The following is a 10459-nucleotide window of genomic DNA, read 5'->3' on the forward strand; positions in this document are numbered from 1 at the left end:
TGTCTGTGTTAATTGGTTTCCCTTTTCTTTGTTGAAGAGGGTCTGTGCAATCCTTCTGCCTAGTCCGCCATCTTGCCGGAACTCCCCAGGACTCTTTAATAAATCATTTGTTGGTATTAGTTGCTGACAAGATGATTCTAACAGGGAGACCCCACTTGTGCAGAGTATAACTGCTCCATGTGTCAGGGTTTTCAAAGCTGTGATCTTTCAGAAGCAGATTTCCAGGCCTTACTTCCAGGGTACCTCTGGGTGGGTTTGAACTGCTAATCTTTTCCCCTTTTATTTATTTTTAAACTTTTCATTGTGGTTTGGGTGAAAATTTACAAAGCAATTAGTTTCCATTCAAACTTAATAACCATTTTGTTTCATACTCTTTGTTGCAATCCCTACAATGTAACAGCATTCTTCCCACCTCCTCCCTGCATTTCCTGTTTCTATTTGTAATTCTTTCCTGCCTCCATTGGGTTTCCAAGGCTGTACATCTTTACATAAGTAGATTGCTGCATCTTCCTTCCATGGAGTTGGTAGGTTTGAACTGGCAGCCTCCTGGTTAGTAGCCAAATGCCTTACCCCTACACCACCAGATCAGTGATAAAATGCATCCCTGTCTGATTGCCATTCTTAAGGGGAATGTTTTCAATTTCTCTCTGTTGAGAATAATTTTGGCCATTGGTTTTTGTAATACGCCTGTTCTGGTTACCTAGTGCCACTCTAACAAGAATATACTACAAATGGGATGGCCTTAATGAACAGGCGTTTATTCTCTCACAATTTGGAGGCTTTAACTCCAAGTTCAAAGTGCCAGGCTCTAGGGGCTGTGTGAAAGCCCCTCAACTTTGGGATCCAGCTCTGCCTCCTGCTCCTGGCCCACTGGAGCTAGAGGCATTTCTTCACTCAGACAGCTGCTGACTGCTGAGGATGAGAAGATCCAAGGTTGACAAGTCAAATGGCACAGTCCCGATGTTACCAAACCACACGGCAGGCCATTAACTTAAGTCCACTGTTAAGTCCTAAGGTCGGCAGAGCATAGCAATCTGCTGAGCAACAACATGGCTACATGCAGGGTCCAAGCATGCCATAAGCTAGAGACCATTCTCAAAGCTTCTCCTTATATACAGGAAGCAGACCACATCCCAAAGGCAGGTACTCAGCTGTTTGTGGTAGATCCCACCATGGAGTTGATTGCCAGTCTCATCATGGGGAATAACTACCACTAGCTGCCCAACCACTCAAGCAGGCCCAACCAAGATGACACACAAACATTACCATCATGATGCCCTTAATTATATTAGAGAATTTCCCTTAATTCCTATTTTGCTGAGAGTTTTTTTTTTTTTTTAAATCAAGAATGGGTTTGGATTTTGTCAAATGCCTTTTCTGCATCAATTGATATGATTATGTAGTTCTTTTCCTTTGCTTTTATTTATGTGATAGATTATGTGATTGTTTTTCTAATGTTCAACCATCCTTACATACCTAGAATGAATTCCATTTGGTCATCATGCATTATTATTATTATTTTTAATATGATGTTTGCTAAGGTTTTGTTTAGAATTTCTGAGTCTATGTTCATGAGGGATGATATTGTTATGTGCCGTTGAGTTGGACTTGACTCACCGCGATCCCTCCTTGGGTTTCTGAGGCAGTATCATTATGGAAGTAGATTGCCCAACCTTCCTTCCGAGGAGTGGCTGGTGGGTTTGAACCGCCAGCCTTCTGGTTATCAGTCAAGTGCCTTAGGCACTTGTTGTTGTTGTTGTTATTTGCCGTCGAGTCGGCCTTAGGCACTACACTACTGGAACTCCTATGAGGGATAATGCTCTATCATTTTCTTTTTTAGTGGTATCTCTGCCCGGCTTTGGTATTAGGGTTATGCTCCAAGAAGTTGGACTACATAAAAAAGAATGAAGCATCAGGATTGGAGGAAGACTCAATAACCACCTGCGATATGCAGATGAAACAACTTTGCTTGCTGAAAAGTAAAGACGACTTGAAGCACTTACTGATGAAGATCAAAGACTACGGCCTTCAGTATGGATTACACCTTAATTAAAGAAAACAAAAATCCTCACAACTCTACCAGTAAGCAACATCATGATAAACATAGAAAAGATAGAAGTTGTCAAGCATCTCATTTTATTTGGATCCACAATCAACACACATAGAAGCAGCAGTCAAGAAATCAAACAATGTATTGCCTTGGGCAAATCTGCTGCAAAACATCACTTGAAAATGTTAAAGAGCAAAGATGTGACTTTAAAGACTAAGGTAACCTACCTAAGCCATTATCTTTTCAATACCCTCATATGCACGTGAAGGATGGGCAATGAATAAGGATTACGGCAGTAGAATTGATGCATTTGAATTATGGTGTTGGTGATGAATACTGAATATATCATGGACAACCAGAAGAACAAACAAATTCATGTTGGAAGAAGTATAGCTCTAATGCTCCTTAGAAGCAAGAATGGCCAGGCTTCATTTCTTGTGCTTTGGTCATGTTATCAAGAGAAACCAGTCCCTGGAGAAGAATATCATACTTGGTAAAGCACGGTTGGCAAAAAAAGGGAAGACCCTCAATGAGATGGTTTGATACAGTGGCTACAACAATAGGCTCAAGCACTGCAATGATCGTGAGGCTGGTGCACGACTGGTTGTACATAGGTTGCTACAAGTCTTGATGGCACCTAACAATAACCACCTACCTAAAATTTGTCCATTTCTTCTAGATTTAAAACATTTTTGGAATACTGTTCTTCACGGTATTCTGTTTTTACCCTTTTTATTTCAGTTGTTTCTGTTGTGATGACATGCGTTTCATTTCTTACTCATGTTATTTGCATCATCGCCTTCTTTTTCTTTGTTAAATTTGACAGTGGTTTGTCAATTTTATTAATTCTTTCAGGGAACCAATTTCTAGTCTTGTTAATTTTTGCTATTGTGTTTCTATTTTCTATGTTTGCTCTGATCTTTATTTTTTCCTTTCTTCTGATGACTCTGTTTTTTCTTTTTCTTTTGCTGTTACTTTTCTAATCATTGGAGTGTTAGGTTAAAGTGTTGATTTTAGTTGTTTTTTGATGTGTACATTTATTGCTATAAATTGACCTCTGAGCACACTGCTTTTGCTGCATCCTAAAGGTGTCGTTATGTTGTGTTTTCACTCTCATTTTACTCAAGCAATTTTTTTCATTTCATTTTTATTTATTCTGTTTCCCAGTAGTTTTTAAGCAGGGTGTAAGTCAGTGTCCATGTATTTGATTTGTTTTTCCTTGCTCTTCCTGTTAATCGATCTCTAATTTTATATTATTATGATCTGAGAAGGTGCTTTGTACTATTTTGATGTTTCCATATTCAATGAGGCTTGCTTTGTAGTCTAACATTTGGTCTATTTTGGAGAATGATCCATGTGCACTGGAAAAGAATGTATATGGTGCTTTTGTTGGGTAGCGTGTTCTGTAGATGTCTATGAGGTCCAGTTGGATGATGTGTTGATTAGCTCTTCTGTACCTTTTTTGAATTCCTTTCTAGTTGTTCTGTTCTTCATCAAATACAGTGTATTAAAGTCTCTTTTAATTATTATCATGAAGTTGTCTATTTCTCTTTTCAATTCTGTTGAAGTTTGATTTGTATTTTGAGGATCTTTCATTGGGTACAAAGATATATATTATAATTATATCCTCTTGCTGGATTGACTCTTTAATCATTATATAATGACCTTACTTGTCTCTGATGTTGGTTTTTGCCTTAAAATCTATTTTATCATAAATTAATATTGCCATTCTTACTTTTTTAGTTGTTGTTTGGTGATGTATGTTTTCTATCACTTGATTTTTATTTTATCTTCCTGTCTAAGGTGTGTCCCTTATAGGCAGCATACTGATGACTCATGATTGTTTATGCATTCTACCATTCTTTATCTCTTGATTAATACATTTAATCCATTTACATTCAGTGTAGTATCAATAGTTAGGACTTTATTGCAGTCATTTTGCTATGTGAAGGAGCTCTGATGGCACATTAGTTAAGACATTTATTTGGCTGCTGACCAAATGGTCAGCAGTTTGAATCCAGTAGCTGCTCTGCAGGAAAAAGATGAGGCAGTTGGCTTCCATAAAGATTAACGGCCTTGGAAATCCTATGGGACAGTTCTACTCTGTCCTATATGGTTGCTATGAGTCAGAATTGACTCAATAATAGTGAGTTTGGTTTTGGTCTTTTACTCTGTATGTGTGCTTTTTAAATTCTTTTGGTGCTGATGATTCCTTTGTTCCTTATATTTCTCTATGGTGAATTCATTTTAAGGAGCTCTCATGGTATAGCAGTTAAAGCATTCAGCTGCTAACCAATAGGTCAGCAGTTCAAACTCACCAGCCGCTCTGCAGGAGAAAGATGAGGCAGTTTGCTCCCATAAGAATTTACAGTTTGGAGAGCTATATGAGGCAGTTCTACTCTGCCCTAAAAAGGGTTGCTATGAGTCAGAATCAACTCTGTGACAGTGGGTTTGGCTTTGGAATTCATTTTGTTTACAGATTTTCATTTCCTTCACTGCTGTTGATTTTGTGTGTACTGAGTCCTTATGATTTTCTTCCTTCTTATTTTGGTTAGAAGGTTTATTACTTTTCTTTGTGGTTACTCTGTAATTTATTATTATCTTCTCAAATTTCAAATAATCTGTTCTATCTTGATAACATCTTGACTTCTTTTGCATTTGAAACTTCTGTAACTACACCATATATCCCCTCTTTTTGGTTTATAGTTGTTTTCATTTACAAATTGATGTCTCTGATTCCCCATTTTCAGTCTTGTAGGATTATTATTTTCAAAACTTCTTTATCTGTGTTTGTTTCCCAGTGATGTTGCTATGTGTCTTAAGTTTAGGCTGTTGTCTGTCATTGTTGGCTCTCTGTCCTCCCTTTAACATATCTTGTAAGGTTGGTCTGGTTTTTACAATTTCCCTTAATTACGGTTTATCTGGGAATGTTCTAATTTTACCATGATGTTGAAGGACAAATTTTCTATATATGTAATTCTTTTTTTTTGGCATTTTTTTTCTTTCAAGGTTTTATATACGTCATCCCATTCCCTTCTTGCCTGTGTGGTTTCTCGCAAGATGTTATAACTTAGTCTTTTTTTTTTTTTTTTCCTTCAATACCACCATATACTTTTTTAAAATTGTGCTCTGGGTGCAAATTTATACAGCAGATTTGTTTTACTCTCAATAGTTCATACACATTTGATTTCATGGGCCCGATTACAATCCAACCATAAAAAACTCTCCCCCTCTCTCCTCCCTGTGACTACCCCTTCCCTGTGCCCTTCTTATCTATTCATCCCTGTCTCTCCAGCTTTCTCTCTGTGTGAATGCTGCCCCACTGATGTCTCATGACTGATTGACCTAAGGGGTGCATCTTCCTAGGGTAGGGGGGTGGGTCTCCCTGGGGTAGGTGTTCTGCACGTAGGTCTTTCTGTTGTTGGGATGAGAGCCAATCCATGGAAGTGAGTCTATTTCTAGGCCCAAAGGATAACCTGGGGCCATAGTCTTAGGGGTTCCACCAGTCTCTATCTGACCAGTAATTCTGGTCATTTTTGTGTTTTTGAATTTTATTCCACATTTTTCTTCCCACTGTAACCAGGATCTCCAATTTTGATCCCTCTCAGAGTGGTTGGCATTGGTAGTTGGGCACCATCTAGTTCTTCTGGTCTCTTCTGGTCCTGAAGGCTGAGGGCCTCATGGTCTATCATATCTTTGGACTAATTGTTTTCAAATGACTTTAATGTTCTTCACTCTTCTTTGCTCCAGATGAGAGGAGACCAATAGTTGCATCTTAGATGGCCACTTGAAACTTTTAAGACCTCAGTCACAATTCACCGAAGTAAGATATAGAACAAGATTTTTATGTACTATGTTGTGCCAATTGAGCATGATGTCCCCCGAGACTATGGTCCTGAGCCCACAGGCTTAATGAGTCTCTCTCTCAAGGTGTTTGGTTGTCTCTGAGAAGCTACTCCAACCCAATTCTCTGTTACTTCTGTACAGCTTAGTCTTGTTGATTCTCCTTTGTAGGTAACATTTTATTTGCTTTCAGCAGTCTGTCTTTGTCTTTGAAAAGTTTGATTTGGTGATTTTATCTTGGGGTCTATCCTACTTGGAGTTCACTGAGCTTCTTGAATGGATTATCTCCTCATCTTTCATGATATAAAGGAAGATTTCTGCCAATAAATCTTCAATAATTTTCTCTGTGCTTTTCATTCTGATCACTTGTAAGTTATTCACTTAATTGTGTCTTATATAATGTTTTGGGAGCTCTGGTGGCATAGTGCCTAAGGCATTTCACTGCTAGCCAGAAGGCTGGCAGTTCAAATCCACCAGCCACTCCTCAGAAGGTATAACACTTCTGTAGTGATACTGCCTCGGAAACCCAAGGAGGGGTCGCTATGAGTCCGATCCAACTAGAAGGCAGTGAGTTTGGTTTTTTTTTTAAGTATGTAATTTTTAGGCTTGCTTCATTCTCTTTTCTGATTGTTCCTCTAACGGATTAGTATTGAGGGATTTCTCTTCCACTTTGCCAATTCTGTCTTCCATTAATTCAGTTATATGCCCTTGTTATTCCAATGAGTTATTTTCTGGATTTCTCTTTTCTATTAATATGGTTTCTAATTTTCTATTTATTTTGTCAATTACTTCTTGTGTTGTTTTCCTGAACCCTTTTAGAGTTTTGCCTATGTTTTCCTAGATCTCTTTCTTACTCTACTGAAGGATCCTAAGTATACCAAAAACCAAACTCACTACCATCGAGTCAGATCTGAGTCACAGTGACCTCTCCTTGGGTTTCCGAGGTCATGCCACTACGGAAATAGATTGCCTGAGCTTCCTTCTGAGGAGTGGCTGGTGGGTTTCAACCACCAGCCTTCTGGTTAGCAGTCAAATGCTTTAGGCACTACGCCACCAGAGCTTCCTGGTTCTAAGTATAATTCTTTTAAAATCCTTATCAGGTAGTTCCATTGCCATTTATGCCTCAGGAAAGTTTTCTCACCATGATTTTTGGTCACTTGCTTGAGCTACCTTGTCCTGCTTGTGTGAAATGAAGTTGTCTGCAGTGTCTGAGATATTAGAGTATTGTTGTATTTATTTGATGATTTTATATTGGTTTGTTTCATCCTGGTTTTTTGTTTTTTGTTTTGTTTTGATATATTCTGGGGGCAGGGCAGGTGTGCTACTCTGGTCTCTGTTGTCTGCTTGTGTAGAGCAGTTGAGGGCAGGCCTGGACAGCTGTTGGTCATCATCTGTCATCAATCAAATGGTACAGGAGGGTGGGGTGGCTTGTGAGGTGGGTGTGGCTGGGTAATATGGATGTGGTTGCTATCTCTTGCTAACAGGGGGTAAACAATAATAATAAAAAAAAGGAAGAGGGGTAAAGAAGGAAGAAGGGAAACGTAGAAAGGTAGTGTGGTAGCAAGCAGAAGCGTGTGCTGCAGACAGTAGAGGTGGTGAGCATGCAGCATGCCTTCCACAGGAGTGTGCACTGCCAAACATGGAGACTGCCAGCCTTTGGTTAGCTGTCCAGTACGTAACCATCTGTGCCAACCACGGACTCTATTACTCTTGTTGAAATGGGATAAAAGAAGTTACTACTCTTTCCCTTTCTGTTTCCATGGCTACAAGAAGCTCAAGACACAGAGATGGATGTTATGATGTTGGTAAATTTTGCATCTGAGTTGTATTACTGAGATACTTCATACTTGCATCAAGTCTCCAACCCCATCCCCATGCTTAAATCAATGAAGGGAAACTTGCTATTTTGAAGAAAAAGGAAATAGTACTTACTTTTGTATCCCAAAATGGCTACTGTGATTGTTAGCAAGGCACACAAAATGTATAATAATATGATAGAAAACTTCAGTGCCCAGTTATTTTTACATTTGGTACACTGTGTTCCTTCCTGAATACCTGTAAAAGAAGTAATATTTTAAAAATAGTAACCAAGAACATTATTTCAAAAATTATCTGTTTGAATTCTGGCTGAAATATTATGACTGAGTAATATTTATATATGCCTTACTATACTATGAGTTGTATTTCATAAGTACACATTTTTATCACTTTAGCAACACATGCACTTCAGATATTACTGTCATGTTGTTATAACTGTCTTCAATATGACTTGAAAATAGCACAGACCTTGTCTTCACAGAACAGTTTCAAATCAAATCCAGTATGATAATTACAATGATAATTTCAATAAAAATATTTATTTGACAAAAGATTAAAATACTCAAACCTGCTCATTTCTGATAATATTTATAGCAATTCAAACACAACAACAAAAAATAGTGATTTGAACTTTGCTGTTTGTTGCAGTGATGTGCTGGAGCTAGTTTGCAGTAACTTGCGAGCATCAGCTGTTAAATTTTTAGGAATTCTGGTAACTGGTTGTTAACAAGTTAGTAGCTTGAAATTAACTCAGAAGGGGATATTTACACTATGGAAAATGGCAAACACTACAAATCAGTACTCCCCCCCCCCCCCCCCCCCCCCTGGAGAGCTAGTTTACCAGTGTGCCACTGGTTGTCATGGACTATGACCTATAGCAGAAGACATAGGTAATCTTATGATTAAAATGCCCAAGAAATAAACATTCTTATACCAGCCACTCCTCGGAAGGAAGGTTGGGCAATCCTACTTCCGTAGTGATACTGCCTCGGAAACCCAAGAAGGGGTCGCTATGAGTCGGGGCCGACTCGACGGCACATAACAACAACAACAACAACAACAAATACATTAGATACATACAGAAAACAGACACTGACTCTTATTGAAGTTATCACAGTGGTTTGAATAACAACTCTGGAGCAAATAGGAAAGCCAGATATTTTTGATGAAAAGAGGTAAATTTTTACTGCTCACAGTTCAACTTTTTGAAAAGCATTCTAGTCTAAGTGGTGAAGTATCATCACTCTGCAAGTGACTCCAGAAACTAACCATAAAAAGGGGTTTTTCCATCTGACTGATTAGAAACACAGAAGACAAAAGACTGGACATTTTAATGTAAAAGTTACATCGTAAGCAGTATCAGAAGATTCCCTGTTTTCCTGACCTGTTCGTCTGTGTGTCTCTTACTAATAACATCCTCTAGGAGAACTAATAAAATCCTCTAGGTTTTATATCTAGCATATAAAACACCGATCTCTAGTAATTGTACTCAATAACTTTTGGTGGGTAAATCATGAGGATTAAGTTACAGCTGAAGTTTCTCTCCTTTGGTTTGTAATTATATGCATAGTGCCCTTCCTCAGTGAAAAGAGTTCTTCAGCTATGTTTTAATGCAAAATGATGAAAATATAGGATTGAGCATATAAAAATGACTCAAACTTCACTTTCAGGGTTTGGCCAATCCTTGTGTTCTGGGCTGCAGACACAGGTGGTAGTGTCATCTAATCTATTTATTCATGATTTAGAGCAGTTGCTCTCAAACTTCGGGGTGCATCAGAGCCACATGAAGGGCTTGTTAAAACACAGAGTTTCTAATTCAGAAGGTCTAGGAAGAGGCCTGGATTTTAACAAGAGTCCCAGGTGATATGGATGCTGCTGGTCTGGGTACCACACTTTAGAACAGCTCTTCTCAAACTTTAAAGTGCTTACAAATCACAACAGGGAGCTTCAAATGCAGATTCTGATTTGGCAGGTGTGAGGTGGGAGCTAAGATTCTGTATTTCTAACAAGGGCCAAGTGATACCTAGTCCAAGGACCACACTTTGAGTAGCAACAGTTTAGATGATGATCATGCTGGACCCATCATTTGGTTAGCCACCTGTTTGAGGGTAAGGCTGTAAAGTCAGACTCACTGATCAAACAGACCTAGAGTAAATCACCTTCTTTGCATCACAAAGTCTCCATTTCTCTTATGCGCTTTCCTTTTTATTTCTTTAATAGTCACCTGTACGTTTCAGTTCCATGTTTCATGTCCAAAATTGACCTCAATACTAGCCCTGCCAAACCAAATTTCCAACTTCCTTCTGATTTTCTTAACCCTTTTGTGAACTGTGGTACATATGTCACCCACTAACATTTTCAGCCTCTCGGATTTCTTGGGAAGCTGCTATCACAATTGTAGTATTGTTACCCCCAAAATGGGGACTTGTAAAACTGCATGAATCTGAAGAAATGGGACTCATCCCACCAGTCCTACCCTAGAGTCCACTTGGTACATATGTGTCCCACATAATTACAATAAAATCCCTATTACATTAAAAAAAAATTCCTTTGATTTCAGCATGCCTTCTATTACTGAAAACACGCAGTATCAACAAAAACTTCAAAGCAGAAAATAATTCAGTTATGAAAGGGTAATTCCATTCAACCAAAATACTACTACTATCCAAGTCCCTTGGACTGTTTAACTTGAAAGACACTCTGGAATCTTCTCTTATTTTACAATTCTCTCAATCACCAGGCCCTGTT

The 10459-nt window shown here is 38.5% G+C and overlaps 1 protein-coding gene across 1 annotated transcript in view; it reads right to left on the reverse strand.

The window, feature by feature from the left end:
* Positions 1–9954, reverse strand: part of COLEC12 (collectin subfamily member 12) — a 100697-nt gene extending 90743 nt beyond the window's left edge. The window contains exons 1-2 of the mRNA XM_042780254.1: positions 9936–9954; positions 7826–7948 (exon numbers count right to left, since the gene is read on the reverse strand). Of these exons, the coding sequence (XP_042636188.1) occupies positions 7826–7948; positions 9936–9954 (142 nt within the window). The remainder of the gene's footprint in view (positions 1–7825; positions 7949–9935) is intronic.
* Between the last annotated feature and the right edge of the window lie 505 nt (positions 9955–10459).

The sequence above is a fragment of the Orycteropus afer genome, unplaced genomic scaffold (assembly GCF_000298275.1).
Source record: "Orycteropus afer afer isolate SDZICR_OR568_19922 unplaced genomic scaffold, OryAfe1.0 scaffold00030, whole genome shotgun sequence".
In the NCBI taxonomy this organism is placed as follows: Eukaryota; Metazoa; Chordata; class Mammalia; order Tubulidentata; family Orycteropodidae; genus Orycteropus; species Orycteropus afer.